This window comes from Carlito syrichta, unplaced genomic scaffold (assembly GCF_000164805.1).
Source record: "Carlito syrichta isolate Samal-C Ts95f unplaced genomic scaffold, Tarsius_syrichta-2.0.1 Scaffold279737, whole genome shotgun sequence".
In the NCBI taxonomy this organism is placed as follows: domain Eukaryota; kingdom Metazoa; phylum Chordata; class Mammalia; order Primates; family Tarsiidae; genus Carlito; species Carlito syrichta.
The window spans coordinates 652,298-677,786 of NW_007223833.1; the positions used below are offsets into that span (position 1 = coordinate 652,298).

The window sequence follows — 25,489 nt, forward strand, 5'->3', positions numbered from 1 at the left end:
TCATTAATATGAACAAGCAATTTAAAAGAATCTAACTTCCTTTCTCATGGAGTAAACCAAAGAAGAGGCCCTCAGAAGCAGGCTGAGAAGAAGGACACACCCCACAATCCACAGAGGAACAAAGAGAGAGAAGGAGAGCAAGGAGGAGAGAGAATGGGCAGCCTGTTTTGAAACCAGGGAGCCTCCTACCCCTGCTTGGGACAAGCTGGAAACAGAAAGCAACCTCTGGAGCAGGGAAATGGAGATCAAAACAAAGCTGATGTCACCACACATCTTGTGGACTAGTCCACAGACCAAGGTATCAGAGAGCTTTGGTCCTCCCGAGAGGTTAGTGATCAAATCTCTTTAGAATTCAACCCTTGTGCCATCACATCACCGGATCCCTTGCAGGTACCCCCCAGCACCAGCCAAACTATGATAGCTTCATAGAGCAGCTAGACCCAGAAAAGCAGCCGGATTCACATTAGTGGAACCCTCACAGATTACCAATTCCAGGAGATGAGAGGAGAACCTCCCGGGACAAAAAATTATCAAAGAACTCAGTGTATCTCACTGGGTTCTTCCCCAACAACCTCCATCAGAGTTGAGGTTTTAGTCCTCTACAGCAGAGATCCCCAAACCCCAGGCCACGGACTGCTATCAGTATGTGGCCTGTTAGGAACCAAACCACACAGCAGAAGGTGAGCAGTGGGTGAGCAAACAAAGCTTCATATGTATTTATAGCTACTCCCCATCACTGACATTACCGCCCGGAGCTCCATCTTCTGTTAGATCACCAGAGGCATTTCATTCTCATAGGAGCTTGAAACCTATTGTGAACTGCACATTTGCGGGATCCAGGTTGAATGCTCCTTATGAGAATCTCACGCCTGATGATCTGAGGTGGAGCTGAAGTAGTGCTGCTATCCCTGGAGAGCAACTGCAAATATAGATTAACATTAGCAGTGAGGTTTGACTGCATAGAGACCTTATGGTTAAATAATCGCTTACAGACTCATATCAAAACCCTATCAGTGAATAGCAAGAGAGTTGATGTACTTCAATTGTACAGCTGCATCTGGTGGCAGGTTTTAAGTCAGAATCCAACACTTATTTTTTTAGTCTGCACATGGCCTCCCATTAATTTATTTACTAATTTCACCTGTACTTCTTTTTTTATGGTGAGTTGTATAATTATTTCATTATATATTACAATATAATAATAGAAATAAAGTGCACAATAAATGCTATGTGCTTGAATCATCCCAAAACTACCCTCACCCCCAACCCCTGATCTTCCATGAATCTGGTCCCTGATTCCAAAAAGGTTGGAGACTCCAGCTCTATAGGGATATTGCATATAACCACCTCCTTCAGTTACAACTAGTTCTTACCCATGAGTTCCTCCTTATGGCCTGAAGGCACAAAGGTTCAACACAGTAAGAAATAATGGGACCGAAAAAAGGATGCAACACAACACTGGGGAACTAGATAAGCTTCATTAGTCTTCTAGCATTGTAGATCCAACAAGAGACAGTGAATCTACACACACACACACACACATCCAATACCGGCTACCACAAAAAGGATCTGAGAAAACCAACACAAGAGTCTCTGTAACCAAGGAACACATTCAGAGACTTCATCATTGAAAGCACCGAGAGTTGAAGCTAGGTGAGCATAAAGTATACACATTAAAGTCACATCTTTAAGAGAAAGAAAACAAAACAAAACAAAAAAACTGAATCAAAAACAAACTAACTGGGCTCGGTGGCTCAGCCTGTAATCCCACGTCTTTGGGAGGCTAAGGTGAGTGGATTGCCTGAGCCCGGGGGTTCAAGACCTCCTGGGCAGGCGAGACCTCATCTCTACAATAAATCAAAAAATTAGCCGGGCATGGTAGTGCACGCCTGTAGTTCCAGCTACTTGGAAGGCGGAGGCGGAAGGATCGCCAGAGCCCAGCGAGTTGAGGCTGCGGTGGCCGGGAGTGGCCACTGCACTCCAGTCTGGGCTACAGAGTGAGACTCCAACTCAAAAAAAAAAAAAAAAAAAAAGGAAAACCTTAAAGAACCAGGAAAATAATCCTGGCAATGTGACACAGAGTTGAAAAACTCCCCTAAAAAAAACACACCACACTTAACTCTTTAGCAATGAATCCCATTCAAAAGGAAATGTTTCACATTGCAGAGATAGAATTCAAAATGTTAATTATAAAATTGCTCAGTGAAACACAAGAGGAAGTTAAAAACCAACATAAAGAAATTTTAAAAAACAAAACATTCAGAATATGGATGAAAACTTATCAAAAGAGATAAATCTGAACGTCTGTAAATGAAAGATTCAGAGAAATATAAAATGGAGTGGAAAGCTTTAAGAGTAGACTGGACCAGGTAGAAGAAAGAATCTCAGGGCTTAAAGACAAGGCTTTTGAATTAACCCGATCAGATAACAATAAATAAAAAATGTGAGATACACACACACACACACACACACACACACACACACATACACACACACACGACTACTATTCAGCCATAAGAAAAGAATAAAGTAACATCTTTTGTGGCAACTTGATGGATCTGAGACTATAGTCCTAAGTGATGCAATGCAGAAATGTAACACCAAGCCTCATGTGTTTATAAGTGGGAGCTATTCTAAGGAAAAGCAAAGGTATATAAAATGGCATAGTAGACACTGAAGACTCAGAAAGAGGAGGGTTGAAAGGAAAGCAAAAATGAAAAACATCTACTGGGTTCAATGTGTAGAGGCAGTAGAAGAGGGTATACTTAAAGCCCAGACTTCTTCGCCACTGTATAATGCAACCACGTAACCAAAAACCATGTTTGCCCCTAAAGCTATTTAATTTTTAAAAACTAAAAAAGTATAATAATAATAAAATGAATAAGTCAACTGTATGACTTCTGAAGCCAAAAAATAAAAAAATTAAAATTAAAAATGTTAAAAAACTTAAGTAAACATAACCTATAAGAGCATTTTATCAAGGTATATAAAAATAGACTTCTTTAAAAAAAGGAAAAAGAATCCGGCTGGGTTTGGTGGCTCAGCCCTGTAATCCCAGCACTTTGAGAGGTCAAGGCAAGTGTATTGCCTGAGCCCACATGTTCGAGCCCAACCCGGGCAACTTGGCGAGACCTCATCTCTACAACAAACCAAAAGTTAACCGTGTGCAGCCACACCCGGTAGTTCCGACTACTTGGAAGGCTTAGGCAGAAGGATCGCCTGAGCCCAGCAGGTTGATGCTGCATTCCAGCCTGGGCGACCAAGTAAGACTCCAACTCAAAAAAAAAAAATCTAATTTTATTTTTTAATTCATCTATAGGAACCCATAATTTCTAAAAGAAAATAGAGTATTGTTTCAGAAAATGAAAAATGTTTTATAGCATTTTTTTAAAAACACTGACTACATAATGCCTTTTACAAGATCCACATTTTAAATATAAGGAAAAATGTAGGTTGATAGTAAAAAGATGCATTTCAGACTAAAGAATCTGAAAGAAATTGTATTATTATAGTTAAAAAGGATCTATCATAATAATAAAGCATCAGTTCAACAGAAATGTATGCAATTCAGAAGTTGTATGCACCTAATAGCATAAATTCAAAATTTGTGAAACAAAACATTGAATATGGAACATATTATGGCATACAAATCATTTAACAAAAGAGACAATACACTAGGCTGTAACTATGAATAAACAAATTACAAACAACAAAAAATGATAGGATATGTTTATGGAACACAGTGAAATTAGAGTAAATATCAATGACAAAGATAACTAAAAAGAAATTACCAAGTGTTTGAAAATTAAGAAGCACATATTTATATAACCCATGTGTCCAAGAATAAATCACAGTAAAGATTAGAAAATATTTTAACTGAGTTATGAAATGGTGCAATTCCCAAACTTATGGGATATACTTAAAATACATAGTCTATAATCAGTAGACCTGGAAAAAGAAAAAAGCACTTTTAGATTAAAATGGAAGAAGTAAAACTGGCATTATTCACAGATAACAGAAAAGTTAAAGTTGAACATCTAGAAGATTCTATTTAAAAACTATTAATATTAATAGAAATTGTATTTCGATATAAATGCATCAACTAATTGGAGAATAAAATTTACAAACACCTTTATAATTACATTAAAACATCAAAAATCAAGAAATACATCTAAATAAATAAATATATATACACATAAGATTCCTTACTGAAAACTACTATATGTTATTGAGAGAATTAAAGATGATTTAAGCAACATTTAGTTTTGGATAAGATTCATAAACTGTTAATGAATTAGACGATTCAATATTGTTATCATGTCATCTCTCCCATAATTGATCTATAAAATCATTACAGTGATGACAATCAAAAAATCCCAGCAGGTATTTTTTTCACGGATAAATTTACAAACTAATTTCAAAATTTGTATGGAAATGCAAATAACTAAAAAGAGTCAAGGAAATGCATATCAAACACAGTCCTGCATTCAGAAATTTTTAAATTGCTTATTGTTCTCTCCATCAAGTCATGTGAAGGGTATAAACTATGCAGGCTGATGATCACTGAATGATAACTACATTTTTTATTATTCCATGAAAGTTTATTATTATTACAGATGTTTTAGTAATGTTTTTCCCTTCAAGTCCTTGTTTTCTGGAAATTTACAGCAATAAAAAGAAGAGATAGTTTTATTATGTACTGTAGCCTATTTGTACCATATTAAGTTCATATGAGTTTAATAGCAAATCCAGACATTATCAGAGTTTCACATTACTAGAAACACCAGCAATCCTCATACACTGAACCATATCGTTTCCCTTCCAGAAAGAATCCATAAACAGTAAATTACTTACTATAATGTGCTGATAAGGATCTATAAATGACATTTCGGTTTCAATTACAGGAAGTCTTTTCACACTTCAAAGGTCTCTGGTACTCTAGTTTCTTTAAAACCTACAAAATAAACAATCACTATTGTTAAGCTTCCTCTTGGATACAGTTCCAAGATTTAAATGATGATGAGTATGCGCCTTAGGAAGTAAAAGTCTCCCCAAGGGAACCAGATGGATTGAGCTCCCTTAATTGTGTATAAGAATGAGTATCTCACATAACTTGGGAAAAGGGTAATACTGTTTATTTTCCATATTTATTTGTTCAAGTTTATTCTGTGAGTAATTATTTTTAAACTACAGGGTCTGTTTATTTAATTTGCCAAGTATTTTATGAGAAATGCATTGATATTACGGAAAATTAAAATTATTTTTGTACTACTTATAATTAAAAGGCCACATACCATTGTTTTTTTAGTTGAATCAGCATTACACAAATTCACAATAAAAAAGAAAGAGTTTTCACCTTTGCTATTTATTAGGAATTTAAAATATATATTCATGTTGAATTTGAACTTTAGTAAAGACATTTTAAAAGAAATGTTTGGGTCAGGCTTGGTGGCTCAATCTGTAATCCCAGCACTTTGGGAGGCCGAGGCAAGTAGATTGCCTGAGCCCGCAGGTTCCAGACTCACCTGGGAAACTTGGCGAGACCTCGTCTCTACAATAAATCAAAAATTAGCCAGGTGTGGTAGCGCGCACTTATAGTTCTGGCTGCTTGGAAGACTGAGACTGAAGGATCACCGGAGACCAGCAGGTCGAGGTTGTAGAGTCCAGCAGTGTGCCACTGCACTCCAACCTGGACGACAGAGTGAGACTCCAATTAAAAAAATAAAATAAAACAGAAAGAAATAAATGTTTGTTCATTCTAAGGCACCAATTTACTTTGGAATCAGTTAAGTGAAAATATTTTAATGGAAAAATACCCTCTATAACTTTTTTCACCTACAATTACCCCATGTTATACACAATCAAATAAAAAACTAATCTATGAACATCTTTGTCATTACACCAAGTGTTTTTTTCTTTAGACTTTATATAACAGTACACTCCTATATTTCAGCATTCTATAAATCACATCTAATTTGAAACATCTTTTCAAATACCTTTGTTATTTATGTTTAATATATATATAAATTCGAAAATGTTTTTATTTCAGGATAAATCAAATTTGTTTTAATTTTTTTTTTTTTTTTAAGTTGGAGTCTCACTCTGTCGCCCAGGCTGGAGTGCAGTGGCCACTCCCGGCCACCGCAGCCTCACCTGCTGGGCTCCGGCGATCCTTCCACCTCAGCCTTCCAAGTAGCCAGAACTACAGGTATGCGCTACCATGCCCGGCTCATTTTTTGATTTATTGTAGAGAAAAGGTCTCGCTGCCCAAGCGGTTCTCGAACCCGGGGGCTCAGGCAATCCACTCACCTCAGCCTCCCAAAGGCGCAGGATTACAGGCTGTTTTAAATTTTTAAACAATTCTTTCTTTCTCAAACATCACCTTTTACAAATTATAAAAGTGATTCATGCTCATTATCACAAACACAAATTGTTAAAGTAAAGAACAAAGTGCAATCACCATTATCATTTTGATGTGTATCTTTCCAGGCTATTTCAATGTATAGTCACATATTTAGAGTAAAATGGAAAAAGACAACTTGAATTACTTTTTTTTCACAAAAATGTGTTCCCCTAGTATGCCTTTGATTTTTTAAATCCATTTTCGTCTTCATATTTTAATGTGAAAAATATGAAGCAATATTGCAAGAGAGGTAAAAAATCACCCATTTTTTTGTTGTTGTTGTTGTTGTTTAATTATAGAAAATGAGATTCCCCTTCTTCATTCTGGTCTATCAGTCATCATTATTTTTATCCGAAAGAGAAAAAAAAGTAAAACATCTATTTACTTAAATCACTTACTTCTTAAGCTCCTAAAGCATGGTTATTTTTATATTCCCATCATGCATTTTCATCAGGCTGAAAAGTTGTAGTGTCCTTATCTCTAGCTATCTCTTCTACACCATATACTCTGTTAGTCAATACTGATAGGAGTTTCTCTTCTCCTCTTACTGTTGTTATCATTGTCAACCTACTATACATATCATATAAACATCAGATTTGAAATGCATACAGGATTTTACATCGATTTTTATATCAAGATGAGGCCAAACCATCATTCTGATGTTATCCTAATAAATTATTTTAATCTTTGTTTTGTATTTGTTTATTTTAAACTTAAGAGAAAATTTTGCTGATAACATTAGTCAATTATCAACTGCCTCAGTGCTATGGTTTGAATGTTTACTCCCTCCCAAACTCATGTTAAAACTGAATTGCCAGTGTAATAGAATTGGGAGGTAGGGCCTTTAAGAGGTGATGAGGTTATGAGAGCTTCACGCCTATGAGTGTGTTTAATGCCTTTATAAAAGAGCTCATGGGAATGAGCTCTCTCTCTCAGCTGCTCTGCCTTCTGCCAAATTCTGAATCTAGCCTTCCTCTTTTCCAGCTATGTTGAAAGAAAAGAATGGCATTGCCAGGCATCAAATCTGTCTGGCACCTTGATCTTAGACTTCCCAGCTTCCAAAATTGTGAACCGATAAATTCCTGTTCTTTATAAATTATCCAGTTCGCAGTATAGCAGTACAAAACACACTAAGGCACTTATGTATTATAATGTTGTCATTCATTTAATGCAAAATGAAGTTTCAATAAAACTTAGAGGCTAATCAAAGGCATAGTATGGTATTCATTTTTGTATGATGTGTGACACTTGGATATCATTTTTCTGTGTACCTGTTATTCTCAGTAGCATTCAGGTTTTCATTTCAATCTCATCTTTCCAGTGAAGTCTTCTCTGCCATATTATGTACAATTGGCAGAAGCCTTACTTTCTTGTCTTATGGTGATTTAATATCTACTGTGGTAATTTAATATCCACTTTCTTTGTGTTTGTCTATCTCTCCTCCCTCCTCCATTAGAATATAAACTCCATAAAGGCAGTTTTATGTGCATTTTATTCATTGTGAAGCTACCAGTCTCTATGTAGACACATGTGGGTACTTAATATATTATTTCTTAAATGAATGAATGAAAGTACCCGTTTATACAAGTAAGAGGGACGATTTTCAAGGCCAGTTACACTAAAGCATTTTAATAAAGTCCAGGAAAGTTCATTGTCTATTTGTCCGTAAGTTGTATTTTCCTCATCTCTAGCTGTCTCTTCTACACCATATACTCTGTCAGTCAATACTGATAGGAGTTTCTCTTTCCCTCTTATTATTTGTTATAATTATCTAGATATTATACATATCATATAAACATAATTATTACTTTACTACTCTACCATACTGTGCCTTTGATTAGGCTCTAAGTATTCTTCAAACTACATTTTGCATTGAATTAATAACAACATTAAAAGATACAGGTGAAACTACATAAGGGTAATTTGTGACTCTGGTATTCTTGTTTGAATTTTTAATATAAGAGATGCATATCTACGTCAAGTGATGCCTTAACTATTTGGTATTTCCTATTATCAGGATTTTCTGTTTTTGTGTAAAATAACCAGCAATGATTTAATCTACCAGTAGAGTTGAAGTCTGTATGCAAATTGAATTCAAGGTATGGCTGTGTCACTTCCCATGTTAGAATGCAGCTAATACTCTTGAGCTGCCTCATTCTCACCTTAACCACCTATATTTCCCAGCTATCATTACTACTCTGAAGTGAAGCAATTTCTTAATATGAATCCTCCTGAGCACATTATAGGAACAAAGCTCCTTAGCCTAAGAGCATGAGGCCTTTAAATTGCTGCAGTAATAGTAATTCCTGAAAGGCAAGTCCTCCTTTTCCAGAAGCTGAAATGTCCATGCAATTGCAGGGCAATGCCAGGGCCGTACTCTCAGGGATTCAATGCCCGAGGGAAAATCATATTATTGTTGCTATTGAACCAACATAATTTGGTGAAAACACTACTGGATATGGGATCAGAAAAGTCTTAATTTCTAAGACTCAGATTATTCTCTCATAAATGTCACTAGCACTACTGTGAAAGGTATTTAGCTCATAACAGATACTCAATGCATATGTTTCCCTTTTAAGATAAAGATTACATGAAATGATCACTAATAACAATATGTATTTACTTGAAAAAGGTACTCTATATTGTAATTATTGTTGCCACTGTGAAAAGTCTAAACATTTTGATGGAGTTGTCATTCAACAAACAACTACCTACAATATACCTTGCACTATGCAAGGTGCTTAGGAGCAAATGGTGAACCAGACCGGTATGTACATACTGTGAAATTCTGTGGCCCTCTAGATTTTATAATCAATACTCTCCATAAGGTAAACTCAAAGAAAACTTTTATTCTCATTAAAGCTTTACATGTTAAAACTTTTATTCTCATTAAAGTTTTACATGTTAAAAACTTTTATTCTCATTAAAGTTTTACATGTTAAAAACAGTAATAATGACAGTAGCACAGCAGAAGAGACTTTGCTGGGTTCTACAGTCATTCAATTCTCAAACAATAGCTTTATATAAAAGAATATTTATTCATTCAACAAATATGTCTTTGCTATCTACCTAGTCTATGCTACGTGATGGGAATGTGTTTAGTGAATCAGACATAGCTCCTGTCTTCAGGAAACATAACGAGGTAATCAGGGTGGCATAAATGCAGCCTAGCCTGATTCTTCATGCATACGTGTGGCTAAATGCACTAACACTTCCTATGATTAATATCTCCAGTCGGAAGAGAATCTTGAAACGTATTCCTCTAGGAAAATATGTTCAATGAGTTTTGATTCCCTAAGTAGAAAAGCAGAAATTCTTAACACGGTCGACAACTGTGGTTTTTATACCTTTGGACGTCACAATAGCATACACAAAAATGTAAACACACACAGAATGGATGCCAGTTTGATGTGATATTTTTACTAAGTATAATGTGTCCTGACGTTTAGTCTATTTCATTTATTTAAATGCTGATAGCAGCCCACACTGAATCTATTTTATGACTAACAGCAGTTTGAAAAATACCAATCTAAATATTCTGTCGTTTCTATGCTACAACCATACTAGTTTTCTTTCCTTCCTTCAAATGTATCAAGCTCTCTCCCATTCAGGGCTGTAACCTACCTCTTTTATTCATCCATTTATTAAATATTCAACAAATATTTAAGGCATGACTACTATGTGTCAAGCACCATCCCAGAAACTGAAGAGGCATAAGTGATGAGTTAAGAAATATTCCCATCCCTCTTGGAGCTTGCATTTCTAGAGGACAATCAGAAAACACGAAATCCAATAAATAAATGAAACTAGAAAGAGTGACTAGAGTTGTATAAAATAATGGAAGCAAAAGGCAGAAAAGAAAAATCTGAGACTGCGCACTAAAAGAGGGCGAGAAGGAAGTTGATCTAGAATATAATGTTCCAGGCAGACAGTTTGAGGAACTGAGAGAAGACAAGTCGCCAGCAAATGGTGAACAAACACAAAAGTGACTTATGATGTGAAATACAGGCAGAGGACAGATCACTTGGGGTTGTGCAGGCAACCACTGTTCACCTAGCTGAACCTGACCCATTCTTCAGGATTCAGTTTAAAGATCACTTCCACAGACAAAGCTTTCTGTGACCTGTGGTCCGCCTCTTCCTGGTTCCACTTTCACTCTGGACTTCTCCTTCTAGCACTTCATTCCATTTACGCAATGTCTGCCTTTCTTGGGAAACTAAAGATGCATAGTCAGTGACCACATCTTGCTGTACAGAAAATATAGTAGTTTCAGGAAAAAGATTTGTTCGATGAGCAGATAGATGGTTGAAATTACTCAATGTAATGTCAGGTTTATGGATGAAAAAAACTTCACAAAATACTGCTACACTCTCTTTTGATGTCTCTCTTTTTTGTTCTTAACTATTCTTAATGTCAAAGGATGTTAAATATTAATCTCTACTTATATTTTTTTTTTAAAGCAGAACAAGTCAAATTCCAGAAGGGGTAAATTAATATTCAAAATGTTCAGAGGAAGTCTGTTTCTGGGCCCAAAGTTTGGTGTCAGCAACTTTATTTCCTCTTTTTTTATTTCCAGCAACTCCATTTACAATCACTCTGTTCATCATCTACTCTTAGCCTCTGCTATATACTTCAGCAAGATTTGCATAAAGCCTCCCTGATATTAAAGTCAAAAGTGAGAAATATGCTAAGATAGCCAAGTGTCCAGGTCTAGTTGTTTCTCTCTCTCTATTGCTCTCTCTCTTTCTATTGCTTTGCTTTCTCTCTCTCTCTCTCTCTCTACATATATATATATATATACACACACACTTCTCTCTCTACAAACACGACTCATGGCATTTCATCTTGGAGTAACTTTCTTTTGTTCTTTAATTCCATTCAAGGTTAACTCTTCTGTGAAACTATTAGGTTAGGAACTACAAGATATCTGGATATTAAACAAACATGATGTGTGGCATTTAATCATATAGTAACTTTCTTTGTTCTTTAACTACATTCTGGGCTAAATCTTTTCCTGCCTTGATAAAACCTTAGGCAGCCTTAGAACTTTTCCATTAATATCTAAAAAAACAGAAATTTAAATTGAAGTCTCTCTCCAATCCAGGGTAGAGCTTGTTGCAAGGAGGAAGGGGTGTGGTCACTGGCATCTCCTGCCTGGATTCTAACACTTCCAACCTTGGTAACTCTTATTTTTAACCCTTCATGGTTGGATAAGGATGAAGGGGGAGAGAGAATGGGGGAAGAAAGGTATTATTTCACTAGTACTTTTATAAACTGGCTTTGTTATCTCTGGGCCTGGTACATGTTAAAGCTGGGTCTTTCTTTCATGGATGTTTTTTGTGGATTCTTCCAAGATTCTCTAGTCTTTATTTTTGAGATCTTTTTCCTATGTTCCCTGACATGTACAAATGTATCTCTGTGCTAGCTAGGAGTTATGTGTTCTTCTACAGCCTCAATGAATCCTGTGATCCTCTTCTAGTTTTCTTTTCCTTTTGCTCCACCAGGCCAACCCCTTGCATAAGATTTAAGACCTCTTCCCAGGGTTCTCTCTAGTCCATGGAAAATACTCATAAGTATTATCTTTCTTCCAACAGACCCTGAGAATTCAATTACTTTCCAAATGAAACTCTTTATTCTGCTAGCTGTGTCTCTTCACATATCTCAAGCATGACTAGACAGCAGCCTACTGCAGGAGACAAAAATTAAACCCTCTGATGAGCTTTTTGAGCAACCTTCTTAAAGGCTTCTCCCTTGATGGGATATATCTGGGTATATTTTCCCCCAGATCCCTTCTCCAAAGGAAGAGAGGCTGTACTCATAGCAGTGCTCTCCAAAACAAACAAACAAATAAACAAGACAACTCTTCCAATGCTCTTCCCACATCTCTACTATTTCAATGCTTTTATGTGAAGGACATAAGTTTTAGATTTGTATAATGTTTTTGTCTATCTGCTTTCTTAAAAACATAAAGTGTAGACTATTTCACAACTCATTTTAGTATTTTATATCTTAAGTTTTATATTTTAGGGTTTTGGCCAAAGCTTACACTTTGAAGTCCAACACATAGGTAAACCAATATCCAAAATGACAGAATGAGAAACTTGGGAAATCTTTTCCCCAAAAAACATTGACAAAACTGAGCAGGATTATCACAAACAACCATTTAACAACTATGTGTATATACAATGCTACGAAATGTGAAATCTCAGTAACTCAGAAAGTAAAAACCAGGGAGGACTTGTAAACTGCCTGAATACTAAAAAATGCATTCCCCAAGGCATATGCAGACTAAATGGCAAAAGATGGAAAACTACTTACTCAAGGAGTTTAAGTAAACATTTAGTCAATCACTAGTTATCAGCTAAGCTATGCTGACCCAAGAGCAACCCTTAGGAAATCAGGCTTAAAAATAAAAACAAGAATATAAAACAAACAAAAACTGAGTTAGACACATCAGAAGTTGAATACTATAGGGGAAGACCTTTAAAAACAAGTTAAGGAAAGCCACTAAACCAACCAACCAAACAGCAACAATGACTTTCCCAGAGGAAGGATCAGATTCCATAATTGCTATAATATGAGATCTATAACATATAATGTAAAATTTCTAGTTTTCAAAAACAACAACAAAAACAGGAAAGTGTGAGCTATACACATTTTTAAAAGCATTCAATGGTCACAATCTCTGAGGGAATTCCAGATGATGAACTTAACAGAAAATATGTCAAAGCCTCTACACATATGTTCAGAGAACTAAAGTTAACCATGCTTTAAAAAGTAAAATATGACATAATAACATATCAAATAGAATATATCAATAGAAGAATATAGACATCAGAAAAAAGAATATAATAGAAGGTTGGAGCTAAAAGCATGATAATTAAAATACAAAATTCACTAGAGGAAATCAACAGTAAATTTAGAGAGACAGCAATAAAGATAATCCAATCCAAAGAAAAGAAAAAAATAACTAATAGAAATTTTAAAAGTCTCAGAAACTTGGTGAGAACATCAAGTATACTAATGTACATAATAGAAATCTCAGAAGGAAAAAAAGAGAGAAGAAAAATATTTAAAGAAGTAATAGCTGAAAATTTCCAAAATTGATTAAAAACACATTTTTAAAGAACCTCAATCAATACCAAGTGTAATAAATACAGAAAGATATATACCTAGATTTATCATAGCTAATTTGTTGATAGTTGAAGACAAAAAGAACACTTGAGAGTTGTAAAAGAAAAATGGCTCATCACATACAAGATAACCAAAATAAAGTTAACAGATTACTTCTCATAAGGTCAGTAGAGGCCTGAAAGAAGTGAGATGACATAGTCAAAGTGCAAAAAAAAAAAAAACAAATAAACAACAAAAAAAACTGTAAACCAAGAATACTATAACCAGCAAAATTATTCTTCAAAATGAAGGAGAAATAAAAACATTCCCATATCAATAAAGACAGATAATTTGTTGCCTAGAGACAAGCACTATAAGAAATAGTTAAGAAATTTCTTTGGACTGAAAGGAAGTAACACAAATCCACATAAAGAAATAGAGAACATCAATAAAAATAAGTATATAGACAATTTTTAAAGACTGAATAAATATATGTATTTTCTCTTGTATTCTCTTAACTGAAGTATATGTCAATTGTGTAAAATAATAAGTATAAAATTGTATTGTTGGCCTTATTTAAAGATGCGACATATATAAGAGGGAGGACTCCCTCAAAAAGCAAAATTATCTTTTGAAGGGTGGTTCTCACTCAGCTCTAGAAACCCATCAACATAGAGTACCAACTAGCATTGTTGTAAGAGGATGCGTTTGACTTCAGTTGATTTTTTTTTCCTTTGGTAAATTCTTTCAATATGTTTGCCCATTTCATGATGGGTGATTTATAAGCACATATGCCCACAATGGGCTGAGTGTTCAGTCATTTTTGACCAAAAAAGGCATGACCCCCATGTCCCACCCTCCCTATTCATCCAATTTTGCCCTGAGCAACTTTTTTTTGTTTTGTTTTCGCAGATGAAAAAAGTCCTTAAAGGGAAACATTCTGCTTTTGTGGAAGAGGTGAAACAAAAAATGTCAGAAACACCAAAAGTCATTAAAATTGATAAGTTCAGAAGCTATTTTGAGCAGTGCAAAACGTATCTTGGTAGATGTATTGCATTGAATAAAGAGTATTTTGAAGGTGACAGAAGTTTAAACATGTAAAAATAAATATGCAACTTTTAATCACTAAATTTCAGGTTTTGGGGGAGTTCTCATATATTTGAAAATAATAACATAAAAGAGGGAAGACAAAATGGAGCTACACTGGAACAAGAAAATGACATCAGACCATAGTTGAATATGTAGAAAGAAATGAACAGTACCAGAAATATTAAATATATAGGTTAATATAAAACATTTTATAAATATTTTCTTTTCTTCTCTAAGATTCTTTAAAGGATAGGAAATTTATAAAGCAATAAATTACAGTACTGTATTTGATAACATAAAATTTATATTTTTAACATACACAGACAATGTATATAATAACAATAGCACAAAAGGAGGGATTGGAACTATACTGAAGTAAAGTTTTGTATTTCAATGGAATTAAGTTACTATTGACATAAAGTAAGTTATAATAAATTAAGGTAAATAGTGTAATTCCTAGAGCAACCACTAAGAAAATCACTCAAAAATTTAACTAAAATACCAACAAGAGAATTAAAATGGACCACCAGAACACCAATACCCATCTAATTAATACAAGGAATAAAGGAATAAAAAAGAGAAGAGACATATAAAAAACAGTGTGAAATGGAAGATGGAAATCCAGCCATGCCTCCAATAACATTAAATGTGAGTGATTTAACACTTCGGTCAAAGGCAGAGGTTATCAGACTGGATAAAATCAAATGCACACTCGGTCAAAGGCAGAGGTTATCAGACTGGATAAAATCAAATGCACGCAAAAGACTGGTGAAATCCAAATAAGAAATATTGCCAACTATAAATCTGACAAAGGCCTAACATCCAGGATCTATAAGAAACTCAAATGTGTCAAAAGGAAAAAAAAACCTATTAAAAAGTGGGCAAAAGATATCGATAGACACTTCTCAGAAGAAGACATAGGAGCAGCCAACAGATATATGAAAAAATGCTCAGCCTCACTCATCATCAAAGAAATGCAAATTAAGACCACATCATCAATAGCTCAAAAAACAATAGATGCTGGAGAGGATGTGGAGCAAAGGGAATGCTTGTTCACTGTGGGTGGAAATGTAAACTAGTACAACCGCTGTGGAAAACAGTATGGCAATGTCTAAAAGGTTTAAAAATCGACCTGCCACACAACCCCACGAACTCCCCTTCTGGGAATAGACCTGGAGGAACTCAAATCACTCTATAAAAAAGATATCTGCACATGCATTATTCACAATGGTAAAAACATAGAACCAATCATGCTGCCCATCAAAAGTGGACTAGGTAAAGAAAATATGGTACATATACACAATGGAATATTACACAACCATAAAGAAAAACAAAATTGTGGACTTTGCAGCAACCTGGATGGCTCTAGCATCTATAATACTTAGTGATCTATCACAGAAACAAAGATCTGAATATTACATGTACTCACTCACAAGCGGACTCTGAACATTATCACAATACCATAAGAAAGGGATTGGCAGTAGTGGGACACTGCCAGGGGTGGGGGAGGCACATAGCATCAATAAGGGTACCCAAACCTTACCTGTACAACGACTGTTTATGTACCTAATCCTGAATAATTCCCCACATCTTTAAAATAAAAAAAAAGAAAGAAAAAATTATTAAAAAAAGAAATCCAAATAATGTTTGTTGTTGTGTTAATAGCATTATTCCAATGTCAGTATTCAGGTGTTGATTATGTGCTATGGTTATGTTAGGTATTACTTTAGAGAAAGTTAAGTGAAGTGTTTATGTGAATTATTTCAAAATAAAAATTTTCTTTTAAAAGATGTAACACATGTGGACAGATCTAACTTACATGTTTAATTTTTATCCAAAGTTATGTTCAAAATAAGCAATGGAAAGGTCCTACGTAGAAATTATTGGTATAAGTTCACTTTCTTCAGGGCGAAATAACTAGCCACTATTGTCAGACAGTGACTGCATTTTACATTCCAGTTAGGACTAGGAACACTTTCATCCTTTTTTCTCCCTGTAACTTTTAATAGTAGCAGCAGATATTTTAGGTTTCCTCAAAATTAAGGCATTTCTGCCCAACTAGCCACATTAAACAGTAGGAAAATGTTTTTCATCCCAGAATTAGCTCAGTACTGGAAACCTTATTGCAACTAGGTTGCACAACCACTATCATGAATGCTCATGAAATAGCAGGTTTTTTGTCTCTTACAACTAAGTTAAATAACCAGACGTGGTGAGTGTGTGTCTTTTAAGTGTGACGTAAGAGATATGAAACTCATGATTTTTTTACTTTCTTTTTTTTCCTTACCCTATAATTAGAAACTTCCTGAACACTAACACACTTGCCTATGTGATGCAGATGTTGGCTTCAACAAATGCTTAATAGTGTCTGACCTGTCCAAAACTCTTTTAGTCACGTCTTTGGGGTAAAATAGACTTCTCAGAAAAAGTGAACAGAACCAAAAACTCAGACTAGAGGGTTTGTCACTTCTCTCTTTCTCTGCATAGAGTGATATGACAAGAGGGAAAGAAGGGTTTGTCATTAGGGTTGTGGCATCTAGAGAAAAGAATAGGGATGAAAAGGATCTGTTTCTCTTTCCCTCTATTCCACCGTATAGAGCAGAGGAGACAGAAGAGGTTCAGCATTTAAGTAGTGGCAGCTTCTCAAACTGGAGCCAGAATGATTCAAGCTCAAGCCTGTCTCCTTTTTCTCTGTCTGTTAGATCCTGATCCTCAGTTTCCTCATCTGTAAGTGGAAAAGAGGGCCCTATGTACCTCACAGAGGCAGTGGGAGCATGAAATAAGAAAATGTATGTAAAATACCATGCACAGTACCTAAAAGGTTATAAATATACAAAATAATCATTTAATTATTGTTGTTTATGAAATTGGTGCTTTTCCCCAAACTGCCTCAACTTCACACAACTCTCTCTGTAGAGATTTCTAAGGAATTCTAGTAAGCAAATTCATCGAGGACCTTTTAAAAAGACCATAAATTTTTCATACTCAACAATAAGTTTTTCATAGAAATAAAGAAATACGGTGATTTCTGACCCATTAAAATTTTTTAAAATAAAAATATTAAGACATTGATTTGCCTGCTGCCAAATTTAAAGCTTTCTCTGTTATGCTAGGTATAGAAAAATATTCTACACACAAAAAGCATGTTTCCAGCATCATACTTCTCATATAGATAAAGAGTTACTAAGGCTTTACAGAAGTTTTCAAATATTAAATTAATATGCTGGTGCTTTAAAAAAACAACTTAGGCTAAGCAAAGATTTTAATATTACCAACAGACACAGTAGGGATAAAGAACAATGGAACTCAAGGCAGGTAAATGAGCTGCTGTACATTGGAACTCAAGGCAGGTAAATGAGCTGCTTTACACATTAGAAATGTCCCTCAAGCCATACTTTCAGTTTACTACAAAAACACTTCTGTTTCCAAGGAAATATAAAAGCATGCCTTCAGACACAAAGGCACAGGCTAATTAACTACGTCAGCTTCTAGAGTCAGGAACCCAATGGCATGGAACCTACTATGAGGTCTCACAGTGAGATGCCCGGTCACAAAGTTGATGCCCACATTATTCCTTTTGAATTGACTTTTTTCCACTCATTTTTATTCCTACATCACAGCTTCTTTATCCCTCAAATTTGTACTATTGAAAGTTCATTATTTAAACAGACAAGTATATATAGAATGCCTACTAGAGTTATAGAGAAGAGAGAGATTCTGGTGGTTTAAAGTAGAAAAGGATTCAAAGAAATGGTAAATAATCAAGATGCTATTTGAAAATGTGAAAGAGCTTAGATGCATAGAAAGGGTAAATGGAAACATTTCCTCTAGAAAAAGGCCATGAACTTGGAGATATTCTATCCCACCTCAGCCTCTTCTCAGTGTAGTCCTTCTCCACACCTTCTCTGCAGGATAATATCTGCCTGTCATTCTGGGTTCTGCATCAATTAACTCTATAAAGTCAGTCATCTCGTAATCTCCTAGGTTAGGACCTTTGTACCTCTTGGCATCTCTTACCATATTGCTATATACAATATTACCATTTTATGCAGTGTTATGTCACCCCTAGCTGTGAGCAACACGAGGGAAGTTCTCTCTTCTCCCCCTGTATTCCTGTTGGACCCAGAGTTATCGCTCAGTTACTACTGACTAAAGGATGAATAATAAAACCTGAGAATTTGCATGTACTGGGGAAAACTGGCAAGATCATAAATGAGGTCTTGTGTTGAGAAATAATCAAAGAGAAGTAGAGTCTGTTTGTAGAACCCAGAGTGATAAACTGGAAGATATCTTAGTAATTGCTTATGTGAATACTTACTTTTAAAAATTCACACTGGTTAAATATTTCCTAGGTAGTAGTTACTTTGTTATTTATATATACCATCTCATTTAATTTTTACAGCAAGATAGGAATTATTATCACAATTTTTGAGACTTAAGGAAAAAAACAGGATTAAAAAGGTTAAGTTGGGGGGTGGGCGGGTGGGGAGGTGGGATTGACAGTAGTGGATATCGGCCTGGGGAAGGGGAGGGCACACCTCATCAATAAGAGTACTTGCACGGTGAATATTTGTATACCTAGCCCTGAATTGTACCCCACAATTTTAAAATAAAAAATTAAAAGAGAAAAAAAAGGTTAGGTGATTTGACTACTCAAACTAAGGTAGACTCCCACACAAAGACTCTACAAGAGAATAATTGTCCCTCAGAGTGGCAAACTTCCCAGGTCATCTGGGGCAACAGGGCCTAGCTGGTTTTAGAATCCTCTTTTGTTTTCAACATTATCCCACTCTACCAAACATCCGAAAGAATATGCAGAGATTCTGAGATGCTATACTATAAGCAGTAGAGCTATTATAAGAGTCTTATCAAGGAGGTGGCATGATGAAAGTGGCACTTTGTATTAGTTTGATAGGGTTGTCTTAACAAAGTACCACAGACTGAATGGCTTAAACAATAGAAATTTATTTTCTCACAGTTCTGGAGTTTGCAAGACCAAGATCAAAGTGTTACAGGTTTAGATTCTTCTGCAACTTCTCCCCTGGGTTTGCAGACGGCTGCCTTTTTGCTGTGTCCTCACATGCTCTCTCCTCTGTGCACATGAACCTTTCGCAGCTCCTTGTATGTTCAAATCCCCTTTTCTTTTTTTTTTTTTTTGAGTTGGAGTCTCACTCTGTCACCCAGACTGCAGCCTCGACCTGCCGGGCTCTGGCGATCCTTCCGCCTCAGCCTTCTGAGTAGCTGGAACTACAGGCGCGCGCTATCATGCCCGGCTAATCTTTTTTTATTTTTATTGTAGAGATGAGGTCTCGCCAAGTTGCCCAGGCGGGTCTCGAACCCGCGGGTTCAGGCAATTCACTCACCTCGGCCTCCCAAGGCACAGGATTACAGGCTGAGCCACTGAGCCCTTTTTCTTATAAGGACAACTATCAGACTGAATTAGAACCTACACTAGCAGCCCCATTTTAATCACTTCTTTAAAGGCCCTATCTCCAAACACACTCACATGCTGAGGTACTAGAGTTCAGGGTTTCAATGTGTAAAGCTGGAGCGTTGAATTATAGACCTATACACACTTCAATAATATAAACATAGCAGTTAGACAAAAATGATGGAGCACGGAGAAACATGGTACTTGAGGAGGCAAAGACACAACCAACCAGAGAAGTCCAGATGTGATATGAGATACAACATGCATCTGAACTTGAAGTGTGAAGGTGATAAAAAGACAGCATAGTACCTTTAAGACGGAGCAACTGCCCTTATCTGATTATTTTAAACGCCTCCCCAACACACACACACACACACACACACACACACACACACACACACACACACACACACACATAAACATTCTATACAAATGAAACACAGTGCATAATGTCATTTCCTTTACCACTTTACATTTGGAAAGTACTCATCCGGGTAAATCTGTCCATTTTAAGGGTCAGAAAACTGGTCAGCCCAGTTTCCCACGCTACATTACAAACAAAGCAAGAATGTCTTCTCACTCCCAAGCTAGTTTTGTTCCTTGAACAGTCTGGTTTGCTGTTTTTTTCCACTGTTTCACCTCTTGGTAGCCAAAGACAAGTGGCCATTCTGACTATATTTTAAGGTCAAGAAATTTTGGAGTTGGAGGAAAAATTCATAATCACCACCAAGAAAATACTTCACTTTGCAAATTTGTAAGCTGAGGCCTAAAGGTGTAAAACAACTTAGCCAAATTACTCAGTTAGGAAAAGGGCTTTTTACTGTCAACAGCTAAACATACCTTTTCATACTCTATTAGCATCCCCCCCGCCACACACACACACACACACACACACACACACACACACACACACACACACACAAGTTAAAAAGAAATATAACCAAAATTAAGATGGCATATATACATACATTTTAGTTTGGACAGAATTTTAAGTGACCAAGTTATTGTTTGGTAATGTAGAATACACTCAAGATATGAATTTCAGAAAAACAGGTAGTGGAATTTCCATTAATGCTTTAAAATAATCACTTTCATCTTGTACAGTTTTCTAGGCTTGAATCATAGTTATAAGTTGTTTCCTTACAAATATTAGACAGAGCTTTTAAAAAATCTCACACAGACCATTATGGAATAATATCACATTGACTGGTATTAAGTATCTGTATATGATGCTCATGTCCAGAAAATGTAGAATAATAATGTTCTGCCTTCTACGTAAAAGAAACTGATAATGATGAAGTATCCGGTGTTAACACTTTTTAAATATGTCTAATGATGTGGCATAAAATGCTAGGAATAAAAGCATGCTTTGAGAACAGCTTTACTTCTACAACTTTCTCTCTCTCCAGACTGAACATTTTGCAAATATGCTCCCCTAGGGAGTATTTGTGTTTTGTTGAGGGTTCCACACCCTCTTTAATTGCTGCCTTTTTTCATGACATACTCAGGGTTTCCATAGCAGGGAAAGCCATATCTTTTCTCTAAGGTAAACAGTTGAGGGAAAACACCCAGGAAAACCATCCTACTGGCTTAACTGTTTCAGGAGATCCATTTTATTACTGGATGGAGTTATCAGCATTCTTGGCTTGCTTCACTTTTTCAACTAGCACAGTAACTAACTTTTTAAGGCAGCTGGTAAGACAGATCTGGTAATTTAAAATACGAAATGTTTACTATGATCTACTGTGATCTTTGAGTGGAACAAGTTGATGGGAAAATATACCAGCAGGAGCTGGGGTACAGAGGAGCTGTACATCCATTCCAGGCATTATTATAAAGTTAAACAACTAAACATAAGACCAGCATTCTATAAATCCTAGTTATGTACCATGTAATAGGAATTCAGGTTCACCATGTTTTTTTCAGGTCATAAGAAGTTTTAGAAATGTGCTTCCAGATACTGTAAATGGCAATTCACTTTTGAATTGAACAAGAAAGGTGCAAAATTAAGAAGCCAATTGAACTGGATAAAAAACATGTGGTACACATAGACAATGGAATAGTACGCAACCATAAATAAGGACAAAATTATGAATTTCACAGCAACTTGGATGGGCTTAGAGTCTATAATACTGAGTGATCTATCACACAAACAACTGAGTATCACATAATCTCATTCACAAGTGAACTTTGTCAATTATTCTAATACTATAAGGATCGTCAGTAGTGGGAAATTGCCAGGATCAGCAGTAGTGGGATTCTGCCAGAGTACCAGCATAATGAACATTTGTATACTCAATCCTGAATTGTACCTCACATCTTTACAATAAAGAATTTTTAAAAAGAAGTCAATAAGCCAGACTCAGTGGCTCAGCCTGTAATCCTGCACTTTGGGAGGCCGAGGTGAGTGAATTGCCTGAGCCCGCGGGTTCAAGACCTGCCTGGGCAACTTGGCGAGACCTCATCTCTACAATAAATTAAAAAAAAAAAAATTAGCCGGGCATGGGGGTGCGTGCCTGTAGTTCCAGCTACTTGGAAGGCTGAGTGGAGGGACCACCAGAGCCCGGCAGGTCGAGGCTACGATGGCCAGGAGCAGCCACTGCACTCCAGTCTGGGCGACAGAGTGAGACTCTAACTCCAAAAAAAAAGAAGTCAATAAATAGAAAGTATACACTTGAGGGAAGTATCCTCGGGGGTTCTTAGTCTTGTTTACTGTCATGAACCTTTGTGGCAGCCTAGTGAAGTCTAGGGATGCCTTGATACAGTACAACATTTAAAAATTCATAAAATAAGAACATTGGTTTACAAAGAAAACCAGTTGAAATACATGGAGTCACGGTAGTCTGTAGACCCTTTTAATAATATTGATTTATGTTTTGGAGACTTGCATAACATCTTCCCCTTCATCACATCTCCCCTTCTACTTCTGTGGAGTACACCAATGTAATTTTAAAATTTAATGTAAAAATTTTGAGAACAGAATAACTTAGCACTAAAAAGGGTAAAATGATAGAAAATGAAGTTCTTTGTGTATTTCCTACCTCTGCTAACACCATAACAAACATGTGTAGCACATCCTGAATATTTAGGTGTTACATGTAATAAACACGGGTTGAAGTGCTGTCATTTGCTGCAAAACAAAATTTATATTTCCTCAACCTCTGATCAACAGCTGGAGAACTATGCCAAAATGACATCTTATAAGAAGGTTTCAGTTGACCTTCTACTGATAAGACAGCAACAACCCACCAAGAAAAATGCATAGAAATTCATGAGCTCATAGAACACAGGTACCTTTATCTAAGTAAATAGCAAAGTAATTACTGCCTCAATGGGTCTTTTGGAAAATATGAAATTAACAAAGCAAAGTTATACTCACCTTCATTTTACCAATGAGAAATTAAATGGGAGCAAGATAGATAAGTGTATCCACACCATAGCCTTACAAATATGGACGGGACAAGGAATAGAGTTCAGAACGACTTCGCTTTCATGACACGTCTCCTGGAGGTGGGGAGAAAAGGAGGCGAAGGAAGCAGCTCTTGAGTACCAGGCACAGCAGCTGGAGAAGAACAGAGCCAGAAGCAAACTCAAGTGCTTCTGACCACCAAGAGCTTCCCCTCTTCTTATGAAGCTGTCTGGCTTGACCTATGCAGACTTGCTGCTTCCATCCACGGAGAAGACAGGCCTTCATTCTTATAGAACTAAAGCCCAGCTGGGCTTGGTGGCTCAGCCTGTAATCCCACGCCTTGGGAGACTGAGGAGAGTGGATTGCCTGAGCCCACAGGTTCGAGACCCGCCTGGCCAACTTGGCGAGACCTCATCTCTACAATAAAAGGAAAAAAGGGTTTCCTCGGGCTTTTTTTAACTTTGAGGAAATATGAGTCAATAGTTTAATAATATTATTTTAGTCCTTGAAAAACATGTTCATTATGACAACCAGCTGTTCTCTAAAATGCTAAGAATTGAAAAAAGAACAGAAAGGGCAGTGACTTTTACATCAAAATGAAGGATTTATGTCAGGGTAAAGAAAATATACCCTGGTAGCAGGGCTGTGAAAAACTGTCTTTTCTGATGGTCTATTATTATTATTATTAAATGTTTGAGATGTCTTTACGTTGCAGAATTGCAAGGGTTCCACTTCTATAAAACCTTATGTTGGGGAGCACTCGTGTGCCCTCAGAAACCTGGGAAAGTCAACAAAGGCCAAGGGATAAGAACTTAGTAGGGATTCAATAAAGGCCGGGGAGGCAAACTGTTCAACATTCAGAACTTCAAAGGACAACAGCAACAATTCTACCGACTAGAAGAAAAAAAAGATTCCAGAATGATGGCTTCTGGAACAGGTAATTGAGATTCACTGAAGTGTAGAACCGGCATAGCAAATGGACGTAGCAAATGGCTAGGTGATGAATCCAAGACTTTGAAAAGAACAATGGCTCAACTCCTACTGACTAGAACTGGAAATCAGCCAGTTTGGGACTACCCCCTACTAGTCACTAATTACCTAGATAAAGGGACCTGTGTTCTTTAAGCTCATGGATTTCTATGCATTTTTCTTGGTGGGTTTGTTGTTGTTGTTGTTATTTTAATAGTCCCCTGGTGGTTCACTTTAAGGATCACCAGCTTTTTTTCTCTCTCTTTTGAAAACTCCCACTCTAGAACCATCAAGCTTCTTTTTCCTAGCATTTAAACATGGCAACAGGAAAACCGCATAACTAGGCAGGCCATTTTTATTTTAGGTTCACATTCTCAACGCCAAAGAAGCATTCAATGCTATACGGCATCTTTCAAAGTTTCTCTAGTGAATTTGCATTCCCACTGGAGGAAGTGACTTTGCTCCCTTCTCCCCCTCAATTCTTACCCCAGCCCCACCTCCTCTTGGCAAGTGACTTCATCTGCCTTCACTGACAACACAGGAATCACCAGAGGGAAGTATCTCATCTTCCCACCACCAAGTCTGCAAACTCCCTACTGGCACAGTTGGGTTCCCCTTCTTTCTGTCACAAAGGAGGCAACATTCCTTCTCCAGTTACAGACCTGGCACCACATGCAGCTCTCTGGATATAAAATCCCTCTCTCCTCCTCCAGGACATGATGGCCATGTCTTTCTTTCCTGAATCATTACGCTTTACTTTCAACTGGATAATCTAATTGGCAAACCTGTTACAGTGTCTCTGTCCATGCCTTATTCCTTTTCCCTGCTACGTGTCTATCTGGATGCTGTGTTTCACTGACAGATTTCTCTGAAGGGTCATTTCCTCATCCTGTATCCAGGGGTTCGCGTCCTCAGGACCCACTTGCTCCTATCCCACTTCCACTTCCTTATGTCTGCTCTCCCCGTTCCACGAAACAGCTCTTATCAAGACCTTCAACAAGCTCCAAGCCGGGCTCGGTGGCTCAGCCTCTCATCCCGCGCCTTTGGGAGGCTGAGGTGAGTGGATGGCCTGAGC

General features: G+C 36.6%; 1 protein-coding gene across 1 annotated transcript in view; it reads right to left on the minus strand.

Annotated features, from left to right (window-relative positions):
• PLA2G4A (phospholipase A2 group IVA) overlaps positions 1-4,954 on the minus strand; it is a 123,869-nt gene extending 118,915 nt beyond the window's left edge. The window contains exon 1 of the mRNA XM_008052537.1: positions 4,855-4,954. Within this exon, the coding sequence (XP_008050728.1) occupies positions 4,855-4,887 (33 nt within the window). The 5' untranslated portion in view covers positions 4,888-4,954. The remainder of the gene's footprint in view (positions 1-4,854) is intronic.
• Between the last annotated feature and the right edge of the window lie 20,535 nt (positions 4,955-25,489).